The sequence below is a fragment of the Zootoca vivipara genome, chromosome 11, assembly GCF_965207765.1.
Source record: "Zootoca vivipara chromosome 11, rZooViv2.hap1.1, whole genome shotgun sequence".
Taxonomy (NCBI): Eukaryota; Metazoa; Chordata; class Lepidosauria; order Squamata; family Lacertidae; genus Zootoca; species Zootoca vivipara.
In genome coordinates this window covers 36927641-36953319 of record NC_142594.1, presented here as the reverse complement: position 1 = coordinate 36953319, position 25679 = coordinate 36927641, and the positions used below count along the sequence as shown (strand labels likewise).

At 41.5% G+C, this 25679-nt stretch overlaps 1 protein-coding gene across 2 annotated transcripts in view; it reads right to left on the bottom strand.

The window, feature by feature from the left end:
- The window catches only part of SPAG6 (sperm associated antigen 6), a 54129-nt gene that overhangs the window by 10909 nt on the left and 17541 nt on the right, over positions 1–25679 (bottom strand). For both annotated transcript variants that reach the window (XM_035130051.3, XM_088653924.1), the window contains exons 3-8: positions 25197–25363; positions 21097–21280; positions 15467–15672; positions 14126–14299; positions 9187–9339; positions 6111–6302 (exon numbers count right to left, since the gene is read on the bottom strand). In XM_035130051.3, coding sequence (XP_034985942.1) covers positions 6111–6302; positions 9187–9339; positions 14126–14299; positions 15467–15672; positions 21097–21280; positions 25197–25363 — 1076 coding nt within the window. The remainder of the gene's footprint in view (positions 1–6110; positions 6303–9186; positions 9340–14125; positions 14300–15466; positions 15673–21096; positions 21281–25196; positions 25364–25679) is intronic.

Sequence of the window (25679 nt, the reverse complement as noted above, 5' to 3'; positions counted from 1 at the left end):
TAGATTGTATCCCTCTATTACTACATTCCAATCATGAGACTCATCCCACCAGGTTTCAGTGATGCCTATTATGTCGTATTTAGTTTGCTGTACCAAGAGCTCAAGTTCATCTTGTTTATTTCCCATGCTCTGTGCATTAGTATACAGACATTGAAGACCATATTGAAGCTCTAATATTGTAAAAGTTGTCTGATGCAGATATGACCTAATTCTGAAATTCTCAAAGTCTGGTCCATGGATCACTGGTAGTCTGCAAGCTCTATTCAGGTGATCCATGGAAAGGGTTAGAAAACAAATGAAAAATACTTGTGCTTAACCCAGCACAATTTGTTTTTGTTCTGATGATCAAGGCTGTTTTCATCTAAGACGGAATTATTGGACAGACTAATAAGGCTCTGATCTAAGACCTACAATTTTCATAATGCAGTGATGGTGCATTTCCTTCCTAGAAATCTGCAAATTGAAGGGGCCAGTCTCAGCAGCCTGGCACCTGTGATTTTCATAATTTGCTGCTGCTTTTGACAATGGTTTCAGTGAAAAAAAATCTATCAAGTGGTCTGCTGAGACCCCTAGCAATTTTCAAGTGGTCTGGAGTCAGCAAAAAGGTTGAGCAGTTGACCTAACATGTACTTTGTCTCCTGCAACTCTACACATTCAGTATGCATTTCTTGTGGTCCAAAATGGATCTTCTGTATCCTGCAGGGATACCTGTCTCTCCCTTGTGACTACCTGAGGCTCTACTAACCTCAAATGTAATTAGATAATGACATGATGTTCTATCCCTCTGTACCAACGTTGCAAGTACTGTAGATTAGGTAAAGGTAAAGGGACCCCTGACCATTAGGTCCAGTCGTGACCGACTCTGGGGTTGCGCGCTCATCTCGCATTATTGGCCGAGGGAGCCGGCGTATAGCTTCCAGGTCATGTGGCCAGCATGACAAAGCCGCTTCTGGCAAACCAGAGCAGCACATGGAAACGCCGTTTACCTTCCCGCTGTAGCGGTTCCTATTTATCTACTTGCATTTTGACGTGCTTTCGAACTGCTAGGTTGGCAGGAGCTGGGACCAAGCAACGGGAGCTCACCCCATCACAGGGATTCGAACCGCCGACCTTCGGATCAGCAAGCCCTAGGCTCAGTGGTTTAACCACAGCGCCACCTGGGTCCCTTAGATAAGAAGTTTTTCCTCCACCCCTTCCTGGCGACGTCGGGGATTGAACCTGGGACCTTCTGCCTGCGCAGCAGATGCTCTACCAACTGAGCCACCACGGTCCCTTACTGTAGATTAAAATGCTACAATGACTAACAGCTTGTATCCAGCTTCCCATTCAAGGAGTTTTAAAGGCAGACACACCACGGCTGGTTGTTTAAGCCCTTTGTGTGGTTAACTAACATTCACCATTCAATTAAATGAGAACGCTGTATTTGAAATGAGAGGCATGAATTCAAATACATCAAGGACATCAAGGAAATGGGCAGCTAATCCAAACCATAATTTTAGATGTCTGGGGGAGTGCTGTAGGTCGGCGGTAATAGAGCACACACACACACAAATATAAGGTTCGGGGTTCAATAATAATAATAATAATAATAATAATAATAATAATAATTTATTATTTATACCCCGCCCATCTGGCCGGGTTCCCCCAGCCACTCTGGGCGGCCTCCAACAAAACACTAAAATACAGAAATCCATCAAACATTAAAAGCTTCCCTAAACAGGGCTGCCTTGAGATGCCTTCTAAAGGTCTGGTAATTGTTATTCTCTTTGACTTTTGGTGGGAGGGCATAATACATAGCTGCCAAGTTATCCCTTTTTTTAAGGGATTTTCCCTTATGCTGAATAGGCTTCCTCGCGAGAAAAGGGAAAACTTGGTAGCTATGGCATAATAGAATCACAGAATTGTAGAGTTGGAAGGGACCCCAAGGGTCATCTAGTCCAATGCTCTGCAATGCAGGAATCCTGTCCACAGCCGTCCCTGGGTGGGTTCAAACCACCAACCTTCTGGTTAACAGCCAGATGCACTGACATGTTGTACCACAGAGACCAATCCCTAGGTAGCCGCTACTGGTCAGAGTAGAAAGTCCTGCACTAGATAGACTAATGGTGTTGCTCAATGTAAGGCAATTCCATTTGTTCATATATCCTTTATGCCACAACAGTTCAAGCAGCATCATATGCAACACTGAGACCGAGTGACATCACTCAGCTCCCATGTGCCTCTCCCAGCCTTGCTGCACCAATTTCTCAGGGAAGCTTGCACCAATGTTATCAGGATAGACCCACCTACCTAACCCCTCTTTCTGTACCCCCTCTCTGCCTTTTGCAGTAGACCTCTGTATACGCTCAAATTCCTGCAAATTATCAGGAATACCTCCTGTTTTCTAGTCCTTGTTGCTGTTTTAGACTTAAAAGCATGAGTTTCTGGAGACGTCATTCTACAGGGTTTGGCTCCTTCCCAAGGATCTGTGGAAACTTAGAATTTCTGAAAGCGGTGGCTGGATGCATCTCTAGCGCCTATCAGATTCTACCAGTCTCCACCCATACACTGAAACCAGCATTTCTGAAATCAAAAGTTGGCAACGCAGGTCAGCACAAGAGGGGTGGGTCCATAGCTCATACTTGGCATACAGAAGGGTACAGATTAAATAATGAGTGTTTTAGGTAAAAGGGTCATGTAGAAGGTGGTGGGGAAGTTTTCTGCTTGATCCCTGAAGACTGCTTTTAGTCAGAATAAGCAATACTGGGCCAGAGGGAGAGAGGGTCTGAACCGCCATAAGGCAATTTCCAAAGCTGCCGTTGACACCAGTGGCAACTTCATCCTCCCAGGTGGAATAGTAGCTTCAGAGGAGGGTTTTATTCATCAGGATTGCAGTACTGGGGTGGGGTGGTTGGGGGTTGATGTCCTCTCCCAGTGTGCCATGGCCTCGATGCTGAGATGCGTGAAATGCATTCACACCTTTCACAAACGGAAAGGCACTGTGCTGGGCACAGCCTGCCATTTCACATACTGCAGCTGCTGACACATATTTTGAACTTCTGGCATATTGTAATAGAGTTATGTTTTTCTTTAAGCAAACACATCCTTGTCTTATTTATAAGACAGCCTACGACAAAGTAAACAAACATAGAACGCAGCAGGTAGAGGAGAGCCTTTTCCAGTGATAAAGTAGGGATGCGGGGAGAGGACTCAGATCCTTGGTATGGGAGCTGACATGTTATAAATACCGGCATATATCTTCTTCTTTTTTAAGCTGAGAAACACTTGCCCCAGTGCTGATGCAGCAGTGCCAATAGCTGACACCAACCTGGTGCAGGAAAGAGGCATGGCCAACGCCCAGCGTTGCAGGGCCAAATGACTTCCCTTGCATTAATCAGACTAGCATCCAGTCTCATGTGCTTTTGCACAGTGCAGCGCAGCATCACAGCTTGTAAACCAGCTTACATATGGATCAGGGTGCGGAGAACTTTCAAATTACCTAAGCATGTAAATGCATCAAGGCCTGGGCTAGTCCCCTCTACCCTGTGGATGATATGATGCTTACTTGGTCACCAAGAAACTCAGACCTCCCTGATCTGTACAGATTCCAGCAGTCAGCATGGGCAGGTAGCACTGACACCACCCTCCTCCTCCTCCACTGCCCCCTGCAGCTGTGAATGCTGCCAACAGTGATGACCTGGGCACAGTGAGTCATGCAACCTCAAGACTTGATTATTGCAATGAACTCTATGTAGGGCTATCCTTGGGACATGGTCTGGGAGCTCCTGCTAGTGCAAAATGCTGTGGATAGGCTGCTGGTGAGGAGACTACTACTAACAGCTAATTCCAGAGCATAAAAGCTAACACTAGCTGCCCATGTTACCAAGTTCAAGGGTCCCATATTAATTTACAAGGGTCTTAACAACTTGGGTCTCGGGTACCTTAAGGAACACCTGGTTCCTTATATCCCTGCCCAATCACTGAGATCATCAGTGAAGGCTCTTGTTAGTGGTACCCCATGGTTCAGCTAATACTAGCTGCCCATATGTTACCAGGCCAAGTTCAAGGGTCCCATATTAATTTACAAGGGTCTTAACAACTTGGGTCTCAGGTACCTTAAGCCTTAAGGAACACCTTGTTCCTTATATTCCTGCCCAATCACTGAGATCATCAGTGAAGGCTCTTGTTAGTGGTCCCCCATGGTTCAGATGCATGGCTTGTGATAACTAGAAAGCATGCATTCAGTATTATGGGGCTGATTTTGTGGAACTCCCTCCCAGCTGAGATGCTTGACACAGACCTTTCTATTCCAGCAGGCATTTTAAGGCAGTTTCATCTTTTTCTAATTAATTTCAATTTATTCTAGTCACTGTAAGGTTTTTGCCATTTTATATACACAGCTTAGAAACTTCAATGATTACGTAGTATATAAAAAGCTGAAATAAAATGAATAGAAATAATCAGCTACCACAACTGACAGGCAGCTACCTCAAAAAGCAGCTAGAAGCTGTGCTTTGCACAGGTTTATCCCATGCCATAGCCCCAGCTGTGGAAAAGGCCAAGAAAATTCAGGAAGCCCTTGCTGTAATAAGAGATTTCCCCTCATGGTTCTCCTGTGCTTGGAATGAATTATGACTCCTGGTTTCAGAGAGGCATGATTTGTAGCTCCTTGGATGGCTGACCATCTGGGAAGGTATGTGTGCACAAACCTACAGTAGCAAATGGAGCTTAAGAAAGGCAGAGCCAGAAGAGAGAAACAGGAGAGAGGAGGAGAACAGATTGGTGGACTCTTGCTTGTGTGGCTCCAAATGTTTCCTACGTGAGAGTGCAACTTACGCTCTTTGTTACTTTCCATGTGTCACTCCCCAGCCTGCTCACTTCTAAGTAAGTTGATTTACACTTTACACTCCAGCTGCTATCCTCAAAAGGAAGCAAAAACCTAGAGAGGCCCCCAAACTTTCCATGACTCAGACAATATTATGTCATATCCTGTACAGCAGAAACAGTAAATACGAACGCTCTGATCTTAACTATATTTTTTCCTTGGAGGTAAGGCCCAATTGATATGCTACTGAAACACTGGGGGGAGCCACTTCCATATAGCTTCACCCTGTGCTTCTCTGGCAATGTCCTGGCCACTGCGTAAAGCAGAAGGAAGGTGGTGGAATCCTGATGGAACAGAATGGACTGTACCATTTCAGATTACAGGTGGGGGGAAATGACATTTCTGAATGTTCTCTGAAATACCATTTTCTGAAATTTAAAACAAATCACTTTCAAGCAGAAAGCAAGCACAGCTGAAGTTTTCTTCCTGGTAGACTAGTTTTCCATCTGCAAGGAGTTTTGTTTTCACATAGTCTAAAGTGGTAATCTACTCTAACACCTCAGGACTCTTACCACCTCATTCTAAGGCATATATAGTGCACACCAACGGAGGAACAAGATGGCTGAACCAAACAATGTGTTTCCTTTACATGCAAACACCACCTTTGGAGGTCTAGGAGATGCTCACATCAAAAGAAACTACAGTACGTTATGTGGCCCATTGATACTAAAGTTGCATGGGAAGCAGCCATGGGAAAATGGCTCTTCCAGTGCTGCACTAATGTATAAATTGGCCATGTCCCACTGAGTGGGTGGGACTGCAACTCAGTAGAAGAGCACCTGACTCCAGCATCCCTAGTTAAAAGGATAAGGTAGTGGGTGATGCTTGCCTAAGACCTTAGGGAGAAGCTGCCAAACACAACAGACAATACTGGGCCAGATGAGCAAATAAACTGACTTGCTGTAACTACAGCAGGTTCCTATTTCATAGTGATACTTGCTTTCACATATGTAGCTTGAATCACAGCCTATGGGGATGGTATGGTTGAAGCAGAAGGTCTCTAAATGAGAATATTGTACCTTTAAAACAGCCTGGCACATCCACCAATTGTAGTTTGATAAAATGATAAATTGTGCTAACGGATCTATGCAATTTAGCAGCAGCCATTTGGCTTACTATATATTCCCAGGCAGGGTAAGCAAATTGCCACCCATTCCCGGAAATCTACTACCTTAGCACCAAACTGGTTGCTAGCCCATAATCTAACGTTATTTGTTTTCTAGATTTGTCAGGCAAATCTACTTACTTTGACTTGAAGATCTTCTGAACTTTCAGGTGACATATACAGCGAAAGCAGTACAGGCAAGACATTTGCTACTGCAACAGCACGGGCATGTTCCGGAGTGTGTCTCCCAATCTGTCCCAAAGACCAGGCAGCTGCTGCCTTAATATGATCTTCTGGCTCTTCTGACAAGCACACTGCCAGCTGTGGAACCCCCTGTGGTATTAATCAAAAGCACAAAACACTATAAATCCAGGCTGTGTGTGGAGAACCTTGCAAGGATTGCTAGGGAGGGAGGGGATAGAATAAAAAGCTTCTCCCTTTCCCTTATTTATACATTCTCAACTCATAGCACCTATGAAGACTCTGTCACTTGCACCGTCTGCAAGGATTACTCCTGAATGCTACATATTTAAGCATCAGAAGAATATTAAATCTGCAAATTTCTCAGAGATAAGGGCTGTTAGAGCTGACACGTTTATTGCTTTTCCAAAGGATTCAGAGAGCAGGTGCCACAGTTCAGGCAGAAAGCAGAAAGCAAAGCTGGCGCTTTTATCAGGCACTGAAATTCCAGGGTTTCAGGTTTCTTTCCCAGGTTTCCTGGAAAGCAACCAAGCACTGCCTCTGTGCCCCCTCCGTTCATTTCAGTAAGACTTGCACGAGGCTGCCACACAAGCCTCTCATAAATGAATGGATGGGGGACAGCCATAATGCTTGGAGGGAGCAGGGTTCTTTCTTCCACCACTCCAAGCAGGAATCGTTTAGATATTTAGGTCCTTTTTACTTGCTTTCCTTCATTTGCTCCACACAATGCAGTTAAACGCAACTAACAAGTTATTATTAATGTGAGCATTGACCCTTACAGATGTATATTGGAACTTTCATCAGTCAGATTGCCTTTTAGTCCTGACAATTTTATAATTAGAACACTTTGGGGTTGTTTTTTTAAAAAACAACAACATCAATACAGTCTACTATCCACCAGGAACCATTTGATACATTTTTTAAGGGAGAGGGAGACACAATAGCATCAGTAACTATATTGCTCACAATGCAGTGAAATATTACATTTCCTTCCTCACTGTCAGGTTATCTAGCAACCCTCATCTCAGACACAAAAGCTTGCTTAGCAGTCTGGTCATTTCAAATAAAGCAATTCAGGAAAACCAAAATAGAAGAGCATTCACAAGGGTTCAAAACTGCAAGACATTTCATGATGGAATATAGAGCATAAATGTGTTTCATTTTTTTGCAGCATTAAATTCCTCACCACCACCACACACACTTTAAATGTACCACAGCAGGAGCAAAGCAGGTACATGTTTGTTTTATAAATTCTTATTTTGAAGAAATTTAAAGTGAGACATCAAATATTTATTCTAAGAAGCCATTTGCCAATTTTGTTTCTACCATTTGGAAAAACAACTCAATTAGCATCTCATGAAAATGCAAGACTGTGCTAGCAAACTAATCCATAACCTTTCTTAAAAACAAAAAACAAAACCCAAGGCTCTGCTATTCCATTGCATTCCAGGCACAATGAGTAAGAGCATAACTCTGTTTATGGAACACAAATTAATACATTCAAGTGATTTTTTTTTGCTTTAGAAACAAAAACACCCTACCTTTAAGTAGACATACCGGTAGTTATCATATTTCAATGACATTTTTAACACTGAATTTCTTTCTGATTTCTTTAATGCTCCCCAAATAACTCTGAACATCATTATCTCTATGGTATTTTTTATAAAAAATGGGTTATTAAATAAACAAAGGCACAATCCAGCCATATGTAGACACTGATTTCACATGGACACACACTCTCTCTCTCTTTTTCTCAAATACACATGGGGGGAGAGCGAGAGGGAGAATTAAATATGTGCATAACTCTCCCTTTGAAATAAACAGGATTTAGAAATGTTTAACTCTGGCAGAATTGTGCTAAAAATATTCTTTCTACATTGGGATTAAACAAACACCTTTTTTCTAAAGATTTTACACATAATCTTTTAAATACAACTTAGAATTTTTATGAATAGATTATAAGTGGGATACAAAGTTCATTCTTCTGGAAGCAAGAGCCATTGAAACCAGCAAGGCTGGTATCTAATTGTGTTTAGATTACATAATGAAAGAAGAATTCCAGTTGAAGTGTGAAATGTTATTTTCATCCCTGTCCTACAGTTCATGAAAAATATCCAAGATGTTTGAATCAGTAGCTAGCCTATATGGTGCCTCGCTAGACGAATTTAATTTGTTCCACGGGTCAATTCGTATAACGTAAAATTCGTCTAGCGAATCCCATAGGAATGCATTGAAATTTATTTTATTTTTGCCCATAGGAACGCATTAATTGAATTTCAATGCATTCCTATGGGAAACCGCGATTCGCTAGACGAATTTTTTGTAAAACGAATTCGTCTTGCGAGGCAACCTCCGCTAGAAAAATCTCTTCGTTAAGCGAAAAATTCGTCTTACAAGGCATTCGTCTAGCGAGGCACCACTGTATTCAGTTGCTTTTCCCATTGTGTCATGAGGGTACATGAGATTTATGTTTGTTTTGTTTGTTTGTTTACATTGGGTTGCATCCTATGGCGGCTTTGCCTTAGCAGATAGGGCTTCCAATTGTACAATCCAGATTTTTGCCAACCTCACCTATCCAACATAATCCTCTGTAACAAACTCCATACTGTTCTGGAGGGTCCATGATTCTTCAGAAGCAGCTTTTCAGGTGGAACTTAAGTGGAAATGGAGTGATAGGCTAAAATTGGGCGTTCCACCTTAACTGAAAGGAAGCATTTTCCACCAAGATAAAGCCACCACTGGATGCAAGCCATTCATATCCCACCTATCCTTCAAGGGACTCCAAAAAGTGCACATGGGCTACCTAAGAGATAGTGACTAGCCCAAAGACACCCAGTGAACCTCATGGCTATCAGGGGATCAAAACGTTTATGAAAAACAAACTTGCATTCTTTGTCTTCAGCATCGTCACCAGTCTGATGAACACATTGTTGTGACACCTAGCCTGCACAGCCATGTGCATCTGCATCACCTTCTCAGAATCTCATTATGATTATAGCAACCAGCAAGAACTAACCTTTGAAATGATCACTGCCATGGCCAGGTTCTCTGAATGAGCTGCCACATAGCCCAGCATCATGATACCAGGAAGTCTAACATTTCCTTTGCAGCAACCAACACAGTCAATGACAGCAGCAACTCCCCCTGCATTCACTATGAGTTGTGAAAGCTGAAAACAGATAAATCAGAAAGGATTTCAAGTAACTGTCAAACAGTGCAAGCACTCTATGGCCAAGTGACTCCATCCCTATTGATGATGCACACCCCAAAAATTTTTTATAAAAAATGAGCCATTCTATTCATACGGATATAATTGAGCTGAAGAAGCCCCTAGTGGTTAATCAGCCACATTATATGCTAAACAGATGCTTACAGATGTATTAAAAGTAGCAAAGTATAATACAATGCAGTCTTCCACTAAAGGGATGGAGAAACCGTGGCCCTCCAAGTGTTACTGAACTATAACTCCCATCATCCCTGACTATTGGCCATAGGGCTGAATTCACAATATCAGGAGTGGAATAGGTTCATCATTCCTGTTCTTCTGGCCCTAGCAACCAGGGCAAACCCATTTTGCTCCACAGAAATCTTAGGGTGCAGCTGAAGACGAGCTTACTAGTAAGCATTGGGATGTATTGATTTGTAAGTGAGCAGCTAGATTTGATTTTTCTCGTGGATTCAGAGGTTTTGGTCCACAAAGACTTTCCTATTTGCTTTAGTGGAAGAGCAGTGCTGCACACACACCATAGGGGTGTATATGTAAATACATCGTTACATATGCAACACATAAGGAGTTATGGCGTAGGGTGTAAACCACTGTCACCCACAGGCGTATAAATACCCCTTCTGTTCAAGATATGTGCATAAGCGACGACCTATATGAATATTGGTTCATCTATGTCTGTGCTATCTACAGTGACTGGCAGCACTTCTCCAGGGTTTCGGACAGGAATCTTCCCCAGCCCTATCTGGACACGTCAGGAGTTGCTCTACCACTGAGCTATGGAAGTGCTTGATATACTTCCTAATAAAGAGTAAGGCAAGCCTAAATTTATTTCAGTGGGATTAAGCACATTCAAACATTTAGGACTATGCCTATACAATAAATGCAGGCCTGTTCACATTCCTGGGTGTCTACATGTGCACTGTGTCTTATCAAGCAAAGTTTGAAAATTAAATTGTCTGTGGAATTAAAGCAGAGCTATGGAAAAAGCTTGTGTGGGGATAGGATCCTGAGGATCCTATTCTTTCTCCCACTGACCTGCTCTTTAGTGTCATCTCTTTCTTGCCACAACTTCTTTCCAAATTACTCTATTTTTTTTCAAAAAGACATGGCCAATTGGGGATGGGAAGGATTAAGTCAAATTTATCATGGGCAAATGAATGAAAAGCTGAACATTCTGAGCACAGAATGAATGCTCTTGGTTCAGCATTCAGAGCCTTGCTTCCTTTTTAAAGGGTGAACTTTCCCAAGAACCCTGGTAAGCGAAGGTGTGTTGAGTCACCACTGGAGTCCTAAGAAAACTGGATGAAGATTATTTAAACCTGATACGATACTCATTTAGCATTTTTAGTTTTTGATTTTCATCCCCCACCAAGAGAGAACTCACTCAATAGTAATCTTGACCTTTAAATTAGCCTAAATAGGATCTTGCCCGCACCCCAAATACTTCCAGAAAATATTCATTCTCTGGCTTTGGCATGTATCCAAGAGGAGGTAATTGGAAAGAGGCCATCAAGAATATGCTTTCACCACACAGACAGAATTGCCAGATTTAATTTATCACATTGCCACCCTGCCTTTTCTCTAAGGAGCTCAACATGACATCCACAGAGTTTCTCAATTTTGTATTTACAACAATCCTACCAGGTAGGTTAGGCAATGAGGCCAAAAGCCACATATGTGAATTTCACAGCCATCTGGGAGCTTGAACCCAGATCTCCAAGCATGCATTCGCCTTCTAACTTAAATTATAACCAAACTAGGAGAGGAAACTATAGACATAGCTGTCTGGAACTGTTTAATCCAAGACCTTATATAGGTTAAAATCAGCACCTTGAAGTGTGCTTGCAAAGCAAACCAAAAGCCATCAGAGCTTTTGGATCAGTGATGCAATGCGTCCCCAGCAACTGTGTTCTCTTTTTTCGAAACAGTCTCTAAAAGCAGAATACTGTAGCAGTTAGTGAACATGTTTCACCGCTGAGAAATTATATTCATCATGGGTGTAGCCAGGATTTATTTTAGAAGGGGCTGGCTATATGGGGGCTGGGCAGAATTGAGTTATCTGTGACAGATTTGGTCAGTTAAGTATTTTTAATTGCTTACTTGATTTTTTTTGGGGGGGGGGTTAGGTAGCTATACCCATGATATTCATGGAAGCTTAGCCTGCACAAATTTATTTAAAGTTCCACTGAAGTCTATACTCTTATCACAGTGAAGAATCCTTCAAAGAGACATTTAAAAAAACACCTATCTCCACATATGTCTGTCTATCTAAAATGAGAGCCTCATCAGAGACCCTTTTCTGGGGTACCCTGCCCATCCTGTTTTGTGGATGGCTAATGGGGAAAGGGTCTTTACATTGGAGATGCTCTGATTACAGAATGCTGTCCCCAGGAAGGCTCACCTCCAGAAGGGTGCCAGGTTTGTAGGGGTTCTGGGCAGTGGTCCCCAGAGTGGTCCCCGTAGTACTGCTAAGGTTGGGCACCTGCGAACGTACCTGACGGTACGTGTGAGCAACAGAGAAACATCAAGTGAGGCATCTGCAGCCACCACCAACTTAATTTCCTCAGAAATTTCCCCAGATCTGGGCCCCACTCAGAAGGTGGAGGGATTCTGGGGGTATTAATATGGTGGCTACAGCTTCCTCGCCTCGTGGTTCTTTTGCAAGGTGCTGTGCTTATATATATATATATATATATATATATATATATATACACACACACACACACACACACACACACACACACACACACACACACAGATACATATGGACGCTGATGTCAGCAGCAGTGGACCTGGCATTTGCCTCACCATGCTGGGGGCTGACACCAGACCTATTTGCCAACATGTATATGGATGTCATTTGGGCACCAGGCAAAGACTTTTAAATTTTTATTTTACTTCAGTTTCGTCTGTTTATATTGGTGGGGCTTATGGGTTTCATACCGCTCCTGCTTTTTTTTACAGTTTTAGTATATTTTAAAACTTGTACATTTTCAATTTATTTTGCCGCGTTTCTAAATTTTGTAACTGCCCTCGTAATTTTTATGGCAGGGAGGGTTATAAATCCCTCAGATAAATAAATAAAGTCATTTATTCTTTCCTATTTCAAGGCAAGGGCTTTTTACTCGAGCAACTCAGTTGAAGACAAATAAAATCTGCTTTCCAATATTTAATAGCCGCCTCTCCGGCTAGCATTTAAAGTCATACAAGGGGCTGTGCGCTGCTTTAATTTTTAACAAGACCAGCCAGCCTGACAAATGAAAGCAAAACAGTGAAACTAATACTGTGCGTTGTTTCAATTTGGCTTCATCATTTGATGCCAATTTTGTTCGCTGAATCGCTTCGGAAAACTAACTGTGTATATGTAGTACGCTGTCCTTTGAAGAACAAGTATCAACAGGACTCTCTCAAGATCAAATCCTACATCCGAGAAAAGGCCTGGTGAGAAATAAATCCTCAGCGCTGGAGCGCAATACCAGATTCATCTACAGAGGCTGCTCCTGCCTGCAACCCAGCCAGCCCCTCCCCCTCCCAATCCTCTGCTTCAAATGCATGAGCTTTGAGAAGCAGAGCGAGGACTCCTGTGGAGATTGTGCTCCTGTGGCACAAAGGAAGTTTTGACTACAGCAAGGATTCCCCAAATCCTTCCTCCTCCCCCCACCCCCAGCAGCACCAGAGCTGCGGAAAGCAGCACCTCTCACATTATCCCTGTGGCATCTGGGGGTTTTTCCCTAAAGCCCCAGAGCACCTGAAATAATGAGAATATCGGATTTCGACGTGGGGTTTTGTGGCTTAAATTAATAAAAAGCTCTCAATAATGAGACCCTAGTGTGCTCTAAATGTTCACGAGCCACAAGAGGGGGGAGCGCCCTCCCCCCCCCACACTCTGCTTCTTTATAACCTTCTCAGCCTAGTTGATAATATTTGAACACTGGGGGGGGGGGGGGTTTAAGTCAAGTTTTGGAGCATTTGGGGTATTGAGGTTCCGCAACGTTTGCAGAAGAAATGTAAGGGGTAATGTCCCAAACCTGACATGTGGATCCCCACATTTGTTTCAGAGGGAATCTGTGTGAGACAATTATGCAGTATGTGATTCACTGTATTTACTTCAATGGAGGTAGATGAATCAGTTTATTTTTACTTTACTCCATAGTCCATGCACTGAGCCTAACTCAGATCTGCTTAAAAACATGATGTAGAATTCAGAGGTTTTCACATCAGCATACAATAAGGATTTTAAAGGTAATATAAGTATTAATATCTTGCTAGGGCAGCATATTTAAAAATGGATTTCACACTGATCGGACATCCTGAAGGGGCCACGTCACAAAAACTGAGGGGCCACAATTCAACGCACCCTGAAACAAGCATAAATCTATTGATTTGAGGGATCTTAACAGCACTTATCTGTGTGCTGAATGGTGGTTTAAGGAAAAAACGCACTTCATAATTGCCTTCCCTACACTCTCCTTTGTGTCCTAAACGTTAAGAATACTCTCCATAATGAAACCCACAAGCAAGGAAAGCCTATTTTGCCCATTTCCCTATTTGTATTCCAAACACATTCAATAACAGCAACAAACATTTCCTCTCTTTTTTTCCCACCAATGGAAATTCCACAGAGCTTTTCACTTTGCCTAATGACAGAATAATACTGGGAATTTTTAACATTTATTTAAAGTATACACATTAATAACATGACCTTGTATTTGCATTCTCAAGGTTTTACCTCAGGCGTATGCCTTGCTATCTCTCTAATTAGAGTTGCAGCATTTTTCTTGACATATTCATCCGAGTCCTTCAGGCATGTGAGTACAACAGGGAAAATTTCTGCTTCAACCACCATTTCTGCCAGATCCACAGAATGCTTTGCTATCTGGCTGAGAGCTGAGAGCACCTGACGCTGGTAAATAGGAAGGATTGTTTTATAACTGGCTTATTTGGCAAACACTTTACAGAGGCACACACACATATATAGAACAATAAAAAGAAATAAAACTTCCTCTCATGCTGTGAAAGAATGAAACCACCCACAACTTTTACAAAACTCACAGGCCTCCTGTGTAACAGCAACAAACAAACAAAATACAATTCTCAAATAAACCACATTTCCTTAAAGAAAGTCTTATTGAGTTCAGAGGGGCTAGTTTTGAGTAAATAAAATATGGAATCAGAGTGGAAGAAAATGCACTCATACTACAAGAAATTCAAAACAGAAGACATGCAGTTTATTGGTCTCATTTAAAAGCATTACACATGAAGTAACTGCTTTTTTCTTTTAAGTTACGAAGTACAGACCCCACAATTTTTCATCAGCTGTTATCATTTAAATTTTAATATCTGGAATAACAATATTTTTTAAAAAAAACTTTTTAAATTAAACATGCATGTGGAAAATGCCATTTGCTGTTAATTGGCATAAAATACCACATTTTTAAAAAGACAAAAGAAGTTGAGGTCCTTTAAATAACTATCCAGTTTATTATGTCATGATTTTCTGTAGAAAATAGCTATGAAATTAAACAGTAAAAAGAAAACATATATATTATGAGAAACCTACAGTCCTGTACCAAGTTTCTCAGCTGATTTAGTAGGAACCAAGTACCACTAAAAGAAATGAAAGTATGACCAAATGCATGTGCTTAAGAATGCAGAATTACCATTTTAAGAACACCATTACAACACTTCAGACTACATATTAGACCTATTGAATCAATGTTAAGAAGGTTTCAAATGTAAAGAAAATACCACTATACCTTGGACTAGCCCTTGGGATAATTATCACAGATATCTGAATAGGTACTGCTGATTAGAAACCAAATAATCTCAACATTTAAAGGTGAGCGGGTTCACTCCTTTCCCACCAGTTATTTCCACTATGTATACAGAAGTCACATTAAAAGCAGCCGGATCTCTACTTTGTTACCAATAGTCAAGTTAGCAATGTGTCTTTTGGGATAAGAGTCCTTTAGAAACCAACATTGAGATTAATACGTTTTTTTCTCAACACGCCATCACAGCTGAAAATGGGTTCCATGTCGTGGGGGGGGGGGAATAGTTTGAAAAGTACCTTTAGTTTGGCATCGGGGTTGAGGATCATCTGAGCCAAGTGAGCAATTGCCCCCGCATCCACAACCGTCTGTGCTAACTCCGGAGAATGCTTTGAAACATCACTGAGCGCGGAAGCAGCAATCCTTCTCAAAGCAATCTCTGGCTCCTGGATACAGAGGACTAAAAGAGGAATTGCTCCAGCATCCACCACAGCCTGTGACAGTTCTGTTGGTCCAATGAAAGTAATTAAGCGAGTATGGGTGACTGACCCTTGTGCAAGCCATTTTTCACCCTGACAGATACAGCAGGAGGGGGAGAGGGGAGGGTGTACTTCAGTGCCTTGACATCTGCATTTCAAATCAGCCCTCCTAGTTTCATAAACCATGTGGACCAATCCTTGGCTGAAAAGAATACAGGTCAATAGATGGACCCCCATTTACATGTACACATTTGAGGTAGATTAGGCTGAAATGGTTTCCTTACCGTGTGTGTGTGTGTGTGTGTGTGTGTGTGTGTGTGTGTGTGTGTGTAACAAGAGTAAGCAGATGTCAGCTGTTTAAGCCCTGACTGTTGGGGCACTGATCAATAGGCAAGCAGTTTCTGCACAGCTAACAATAAAGAAAAGCCAAAATGCCAAAACGTGTCCCCCTCTCCCACAAAGCTAATTTAGATGGCATAAATCCCCATTCGTATACGAAGCAAAAAAATAACATGCCTAAATAAATGAACTCAAAAAAAATTTAAAAAAGAAGAAATCTATATATAATAGTATATTCCACTGCAAAATCTGGCTTGCTAATTTGGGACATCAAAACGCTTTCTTTCTTTCTTTCTTTCTTTCTTTCTTTCTTTCTTTCTTTCTTTCTTTCTTTCTTTAACAGCGCATTCCTCATCAGTAAACTACCAATAACCGTCTTTCCCTACATTAAATCACTGCAACAGACAGTTGCATTAAGCTGCCATGGCCAGTTGCTTGCTTCTTAACCCAAGAACCCACAATTAACTGATATAGTCAGCATACTGTTATAGCAGAAATTCATTACCCTCCCTCCACATATTTATCATTAGCTTCAGTACTGAAGTAGAAAATTGCGGGATAGCAAATGCATGGAATAGAACAAGGGCTATTTTTGGAGATGATGAAAAATGAACACAAACCCCATTAATTTCAAATGGGCTATTATAGGTTCTTAAATAAGGTTTTGTTAGGTCCTCTCCTTGTTATGCACATACTCTCTTATCTTTAACATTTAACCTGCCTTACACTGCCATGGCAACAAATAGCTGTTGTAATTCTAGGATTCAACTTTGATTTTGCATTTACAGTCCATCAATCAAAGCCTTCAGTGGAACTTTCCCAATCACTGTGTTATAACCACAAACTTGGATTCTCCACTGATGTGCTTGCTCATGGCATAATTTATATATTTTATTATTATATAGATAGTTACTAAAGAGCACCCTTCAGCCAAAATGCTCCAGTCCTCCACATTAGAAACAGGGTTTGACATAGCTAAATCTAAATAAATTGATGAATTTTATAATTTAAAGGTTTGATAATCTGCAGTCCTGAAAGTTTTTAAATTTACTCTTGGATGTTCTTATTTGATTTTGTATTATTCATATAGTAACAGTCATTGGCTACAATCTGAGCCAATGACTGATGGTATTGCATTTTGCACCTATAATGGCACAAAAATAGTATTCTTAATTTGCTGTTAAATTTAGTTGACCATAGATGCTGCTCTTATGGGCTGAAGTACGAAAGTCTACTGCACTATATTCAGGATCGTATTTAAGGTCAAATACATAGGTTTTTCAGTACGAAGCCTGCATTTTATTTACAACATACTTGACTATAATTGTAACAAATGCATGTGCTGTGTAGTAATTTTGTATTCATCATAAAACTCAAAATATTTTTCTATTGCCTGATGTTGCAATAGATGCATATTTGTCTGTTTGTTTTTATAGCATAACTTACTGAAAAATGCAACATTCTGAACAACCTATCATAGTCTGGTCCTAAGATGTAACAGTGAAATTTCATCCCAATGGACTGGATGATGGTAAGAAAGTTCATAAATAAAACAAAACATTCTACTGAAATATTTTCCCCCACTTCTTAGAAACTACATTTTACAATGAATAAGAGAAGTAGTAGGTTTGGAACTTAAATATGATACCTATACAACAACGAAACTGAACAATCCAAACAAAAATCTAGAAAGGATCTTAAGCTAATAGGCCAGTGTATTTAATTACCGGGTAATAGGCTTTTGCTTGAATTGTTGCTCTTTTGGTATGTTGCTGTTAAATACTATAAGGTTATCTGAAGAGATGTCTGACTTGTGACTTCCCTCTTTTCCCCGTGTGTCAAGCCAGCTTGTAGATAAAATATAATGAATATGATCCCATCTTAATACAGAATATTGAAAATATTCTTGTTTACATTTTCAGGTTTGAAGAGCTCTGTCATAAGTTTAGGACCATGCATGTTTATGTATAAAAGCTTATTTTCCCTCTCTCAGAAAATGAATACTATATAGATTATTTTGTATTGTTTATCACTCTCCAGGAACAACACTATTTCACTCCAACACCCACAACCTAGATGAAGAAGGGGGTGGGGTGGGGGTGGGTGGGGAGGACTTTAAAAAAGGAATTAGGCTATGGGAATTAATTCTAGTTCAGGGGAAAGGCACAGAAGGGTTCTGAACAAATAATGTTAAGTTTAAATAAAAGAAGTAGATGGAAGACCTATGTGAGGTGATACGAGGGAAATATATATATTATAAATCAGATTGTATCATTCCCCGTAAGAAGTGAACTTAAGAGGTCAAATGCCTGTAAGAAAGCGAAATGGGGTCATGCAAGAGTAAGGCAGCAATTTTTTATATATTAAAAAAAAACCTGGCTTTGTAGAAGTATATAAATGTGTAAGTTAAAATTTAAAACAAACATTGTCTGATTAGGATCTACAAGCTTCCAGGATGTATAAAATGTTTATGTGTCAGTGAAGGAAAAACATGTAATCTGGAGGTGGAGGGAGGGAGACCTGCATGTTCAAGCTCTTAAGGATTTATAGTAAAAATCTTGGAGGAGTGGATTAGGCTTAGTATGAGGTGTGCTGGGAGGTTAAAAATCTCCCCTCCTTGAAACACATATGAATTTTCTCTAGAACTCCACCCACTGCTATGTAATGCTCAGGTCTGGAGCTTGCAGTGAACCCTGCAAACCTGATCCCTCCAATGCTATATAGCACAATAGGGAAGACCTCAATATGGTGGAAAGGAGGGAAATGTACAGTACCCTATTCTCCTATTCCCCTCCTGAAAATCTCCCTGCTCCCCCACAGCTAAGAATGAGACCACTGTTCCAGGCTGGCTGATGAGGCGCACCAGGAACACACTGCAACATTTTGTTGCAGGTTCCCCTGGTTTTACTGTACAGTATCAGCAAAACTGTGGCCATCTTGGATTTCCGTCTTGCATGCTGAAATCAACATTAGTTCAGAAGATTGGGAAGTACATACTAAGATGGTCAAGATGCATCTGGAAACCCCTTAATACCCATTGTAAAGGTCTTCCTTTAAACCCCAAGGTATGCCTTACTGCCCACTAGGATTCCAGTGCCACTGATTGCACTGATCAGATTTCAGTTCGCTTTCTAATTCTTACCTGCAACCATCTGCGTATCGATTGTCCACTGTTAATTGGAGCACTTCAAAAAAGTGGTTTGTGGTTTGGCTCAGCCCCACTAGGTCTGATGTCATTCAGAATCGAAGACTGTGATCCCATATGAGAGAGAGGATTTCCTGATCGGCTGTGTGGTCCATTTTGTTTGCTATGTATTACTGTTTCCATGGACACAAGTTCTCTGCGTGTCTGAATCTACAATTGCTTCATGAGAGGAGAAGAGGCATAGCTCTCTAGAAGCATGCACTTGTAATTTACGAACTCTTTGTAACAAGTATTTTCCCCTGTCTTCTAGTCTTTTACCGTCTAAACTAGGATAGTGTACATGTTAGAAATCTATTCAACATTTCCTTTATTTTCCTATATGTCTGGTTTTTCCTAAATAAATCTTGCTCTCTTTTTTCTTTTTCGTAAGTCATTATTTTCCCTCCAGTTTATTCAGGAGCTTTGTCATGCAAGCTTCCTGTGATTTGGAAAACAAATTAGTTCTGATAATTTAGTGGAAGATTTGAAAAATATGGCCAAGGATGTAAGGAGAATTCTACACTTTTTTAAAAAATCACTTGGTTGTTTCTGGTTTCTAAACCTACTTAAAAGGAAGTTGGCAGAGAGGAAACAGGGAGCACAGCTTGTGTGTGTGTGTGTGTGTGTGTGTGTGTGTGTGTGTGTGTGTATATATATATATATATATATATATATATATATATATATATATATATATATGCTAGCTATTAGCATATTGTTCTACAAAGTGCTAGTTCTAGGCTTGGGAGGGGGATCCTTGGGACACCTTTCTGGGTAGGTCCACTTCCCACTTGCTTCCAGACCCACTGCCAATTGACATGCCCTCTCCCTCTAAGTCCAATCCACACAACCACCCCAGAGGGAAAGCACAGGATAGGGGATGTTGCTGCCTCACCTCCTCACTCTTGTCTCTGCATGCTTGGAGAGGGCAGGTGAACAGGCAATGAGAACAAGCAGGAGGAACAGCAGCTCCCCAGGGATCTGTATTGGGTGACTGCATGGGCCTTTGGAAGCCCCCCAAATCACATAGGTGCTGTCATCATTCAGATGTCAGGTGACTGACAAGTGGTTGACCACTGTCCTGTAGGGGGATGTAGTGGGGAAGATTAGAATCTGGACCACAAACCAGATCCACTTCTCTACCTCTGCTGTACATTCTACGGTAGCACTAATATTATTTGAGAGTTGGCAGTTTATAAATATTATTGCAAATACATAAATAAATATGGCCTAGACTAGAAACTCTATAACAAAATAGTTGTGATTATGGGCAGATCCACACCATACATTTAAAGCACTGGACTCCTCTGCTTGTGGTTTCATTACTGCCTCCCTTAATTCTTCCCTCCCTCCTGATTTATATGGCACTTTTTTGAGTGTTCATATCATTTTGCATGCATTAACTCAATTTTCCTGCCAACAATTCTGTAAGGTGGGTCAGTATTAATATCCCCCATACAGTCATACCTCGGTTTGCGACCGCAATCCATTCCGCAGAGGCGGTCACTCCCCGAATCGGTCGCTCCCCAATGCATGCTTCTGCACGTGCGTGAAGTGCCGATAGAGCGCTTCTGTGCATGCGCCAGCTGCACAGATCGCTTCTGTGCATCCGAGCGACACGGAACCTGGATGTAAACACTTCCGGGTCCGCAGTGGTCGGAAACCGAAGCGGTCACAAACGCAGGCGGTCGCAAACCGAGGTTTGACTGTATTCAATTTTAAGTTAAAATTTGAACTGGGGACTCTCTTATCCATTATGCTACAATAGCTCTTATCTCCTAATATCGCATCTGAGACATGCTAGCCCATGAAGCTACAATGGATGTTGCGTAGGAGCTGTGACCATGCTGCTTTCTGTGTTCCCTCTGACAGTTGTCACAATGTTAGCACACACAAAAACATTCTCAAACGTTAGGAATGCTGTTACCTGCATTGTGTCTCGCTATATAGCCAAGGGCCCAGGACGCAGCTTCCTTTACTCCAGGGTCAAAATCCTCCAAGCAGATGACCAACGTGTCTAGTGCTCCACAGTCAACTATCGCCTGGGCTAGCTGGGGAGAATGTTTTCCAACTGCTCGCAATACAAACGCAGCTGCTTTCTTGTAGAAACGCTGCAGAAGCACCAGGGAGAGGAGAATACAATGCAATTATCTGAGGACTTTTTAAAGGTTTTGCAAGACATAAAAACTTTGCACTAAATGATTTTATACAAGTTGAGCAATTTGTTCCTATCACACCAGGGCATGAGGGGCTTTCTGGTGTATTTTTCACTGTGAGAATATATACAAAGGGGGTATATTTGGGAAAGGGCCATAGGTCAGGGGCAGAGTACCGTAAGAAGGTCCCCATTTCAACCCCCAGCATCTCCAGTCTAAAATCCTGGAGGGTAGACAATACTGAGTTTGAGGGAAGGCAGCTTCCTATGTAGGAAATTTTACAGCATGCACTTGCAAGGTCTCTAGAGATACATTCAATATGCAGCAGATGACTAAACTGGTCCTTGAACGTCCTAGCAGGTTAGGAGACTTTAAGCTAAAAGTGCAACCCTGCTTCCCCCAGCATGCTACATTGTGGTTTACCGTGTAGAAGCCAAGCAGAACTTCCCTCTCCCCACCCACAAGCCACAGTCATGTCCGTATACTTCATTACAACCAAGCGATATGCCCCAAGCAGCAACCCATCTGTGCTTTGAAGGGACTATCCAACAGACTGTTCGTTCTCAGGACCCATCCATAACTCGGAATAAAAGTATGAACAAACTGCTGGTTTGAAGTAAAGCACTGGCAGTGTTTTTAAAGGAAAACAGATACTCAGGAGTCAGGTACTCCAGTTATTTCATGTGCTGGGGGAGTGAACACAAGCTCTTCCAGGCCCCTCAACTGGATATCCCATTTTGGGGGGCTGTGCTCCTGCATAAGAGCATGGTGCCCAAAAATGAACATTTTGATGGGGTGTCGTGCTCTCGAACAGGTTATGTGGCTCACGCAGTGAGTGAGCCCCAGAAGATGGGCGTTCCAGTTTCCCGCTGCAACACATTGGAGGGTATGACTCCTCCCTTCCACCAGTTGTCTAAAATGATGAGTACTGTGGGGGAACCACAAGGCCTCTGGAGGCGAGGGCCCATTTCCGTATCGCACAAAATGGTTGGGGCCAGTTGTATTGTGCCTGAACCAGGGCAAAGTCACAGCTGACTTCCCCTGTCATCCTGCTATAGAGTCGTACCTCGGCTCCCGAACACCTTGGGGTCAAACGTTCCAGCTCCTGAACGATCAAAACCAGAAGTGAGTGTTCCGGTTTTCAAACGTTATTTTGGAAGCCAAATGTCCAACGGGGCTTCCGTGGCCTCTGATTGGCTGCAGGAGCTTCTGTTTCAGAAGTCGAATGGACTTCTGGAACGGATTCGTTCAACTTCCGAGGTACGACTGTATTAGAAATCTGTGTGGTAAAAGGTGGACAAGCTCCACCATTTCAAGCCCATGCAGAGCTTGCCTGAGGCCCGAGGTGGGAGTCTTGTTAGAATAAAGTTATAAACTCAAACAAAAAGGCAGCTCATCCCTGGCGGGGGAAGCTGTCCAGCTTAGCCCTCCAAAGCCTGGAGCAAGTGTACCCAGCTACATCCCCCTCTCTGCACAGGCCTGTTTCAACAGATGCATACACAAGAGGTGAGAATGACTAAAAGGATGGAACCCACTTTACAGATTGTGAGGGCTGAACCAGGAAAGTGAGAGGGTGTGATTTTGAGGTTGTGGTGCAACTAGTGCCACGTCACTGGGGGCAGCACGCCTGCTCTCTGCCCCCAGTGGCGGAGCATGAAGCTCCGCCGCTGCCCTGAAATGATTTGCCTAGCTGCTGTCCATGCACACGTCGCAAAGAATTGTGCAAGGCTTGCATATGAGAGAGATACTATCTAAACAAGACTCCTATTTTTAAAAATAATGAGAAAATACCGTCAGAATGGTCAGTGTGAATAGACCTTGATCTTGAAACAGGGAAAAAATAAACCCTGTCAGCAGCTGCTACGGGCCAAACACCAATACTACAAAGACTGGCTATAAAATATTGCAAAATGTTGATGGCTGCTCAGAGGACAACATTTAAGAGTGCCAGCATTATTATTAGCAAGTACTTGTATGTGCATCAGAGCATGCATATTATGACTTTCAAATAATTGTGTTTTAAGCAGGAGGCTGTGTTTCAAAGGCTTTTTAATATTGGTTGGTAAAATCTGCAGGGAGGCCCATCTATGCACTTCCCATTCATTTCACTGGTGCCTGCACAGCTAAACTCCCAAAGGACTGCATCCATTATTATTATTCAAAATGAACTACTTCTGAAATAATACACATTACAATGAGTCACAGACCCAGGGACTAATGTCACTGCACCAACATGCTTCACACACTCGGAGCCAGCTCAGGGATAACTTTTAGCATTGGAGAAAAAATAAAACTAACCAAATTTCACATCAGTGCTGAGACTTTAATAGCTGCCTCTCCGCTGCCACATTTTATGCCAAACCATGAAGAAATGCCCAAGTAGCTGGAACTGATGTAAAGTCTGTGCACCCCTTTTTTCAGTGTCTGTTTACCATAGAGATTTTCAATCTCACCAGCTATCTTCCTAAGGAACCATTTATCTGAGTAGCAAGCAGAAGAAAAGATTCACTAGTGAGAAATTTTGAAAAGCTCAGGGCAAAACCGAGCAGTTTTGGCAGGGAAAAGATTTTACAGAAAAACAGAAGACAACATAAGATCAGACAATAAACACCAAAGCAGCACACAAATTTAGCTGAAACACTGCAGCAATGTGAGAAACACCATGTTCGGTACTTCATTCATTCTAGAGTATTCTTGATTCCAAAAGGAAGTTATTAGTTCATTGATAGGAAAATAAGTATAGCCAAAAAGCACAGTTTATATATGGAATTCTGGATTCCAAGCCGGCATCCCTCCTGTCCAACAAAGGAGGGTCCTTGTTTAAAGGAGAAGAGAGCAGGAACAAGCAAGATTCTATGTGTATTGCTGTGCAAGCAGCAAAAGGGAGATGATGAGAAAATCAAGGACTGTACAGGTTAGACGTAGCTGCCCTGCCTGATGCTTTGCTGGTGATTTTAAAAGACTTGGCATCCAACACCAGGTTGCAACCTGGAAACCCTAAGACTACAACTCCTATCATCCCTGATTATTGGCCATACCAACTGGGGCTAATGTGAGTTGAAGTGCAACAAGATCTGGAGGGTGCAAGGTTGGGAAAGATTGTAACAGGTCCTTAAAGTCCCTTTTCTGTCAATTTCATTGAGTTGGTCTTTTAAAAAAGAAATAGCTGGAGGATGCATGTACCCCAGCAATCTGGTGCAAGACCTACAGCAAGTCACAAATGCCATGCATGTTGTACACTATTTCAAGAAGATCAGAATGATTGAACTACTTGACTATATAATACAATCTATTCATCAGCAAATATAATAGTTTTAAAAAGTATTTTGCTATTCAAACACAAATACATTTGATATTACACCGCTAAGGGTTTCTAGACTCTCATGTGTTGTATCATTTATGCTACAAAATTTAGTCTTACGTGCATTTTACTCAGCCACTGTTAACAAATAGCTAATTACTGGGTGTGTATTATTTCATTTATAAAACAGCCTTCTCCATGCCATCACTTCATTAAACAGTTCAGGAAATAAAATTACCAGTAATATACTTCAGCTAATGAAGTAAGAATAAAATCTTTTCCTTTTCCTTTTTTTAAAAATGGTCATTAAATTACAATTATGGACACCTTCTATCAAGAGGGATCAATGCACTAAGCATGTATGTTGTGGCAATGACAAAACATGAATCTACAGAGTCTTATTAAATATCTAATTAAGACAGAATAGTTTTTCATTAAAAAACATAATGCATACAATCTATAAAATATAGATAAAACAGGCACATATATTATACATAAATATAAGGCAGAAGATTTTAACCCCATATGGCAGTGAGAAAAGGCTTCTTTAAGAAAATAATAGTTCCTTACATTCTGCTCAGCCAATGAATACACGAGCTGCGGAAGAATATCTCCCTTAACTACAGCTTCTGCCAGGTCATCATTATAATTGGCAAGTCTCCCAAGAGCCAAAGCAGCTGTCTGTTGAATATTTGGAACCACATCCAATAGGAGCGGCCTCAGCAGAGCCATTACACCTGAGTTATGAGAAAGGAGGGAAAGTCCACACAGTAATTAGAGAAACGAATCAAATGCTACTTTTAAAAGAGAAAAATAAAATAAAACACACTGAATGCTGCAAGTAAACCTAAGCTCTGTGTTAAGAACCATTCCTGGAGTACACATTTTACCCATCCAAAGTGGGCAACACCATTAGGAATCGGGGAGAAATTCAATTCAGTTCACATTTAAAGGCCAACCTACCTAATTTGCCCTTCTTGAAGCAACATGAGAACCAAAACAATATGAGAACCATCCTTTGAAATCCACATTTCCTCAGAATTTGTGATGCAT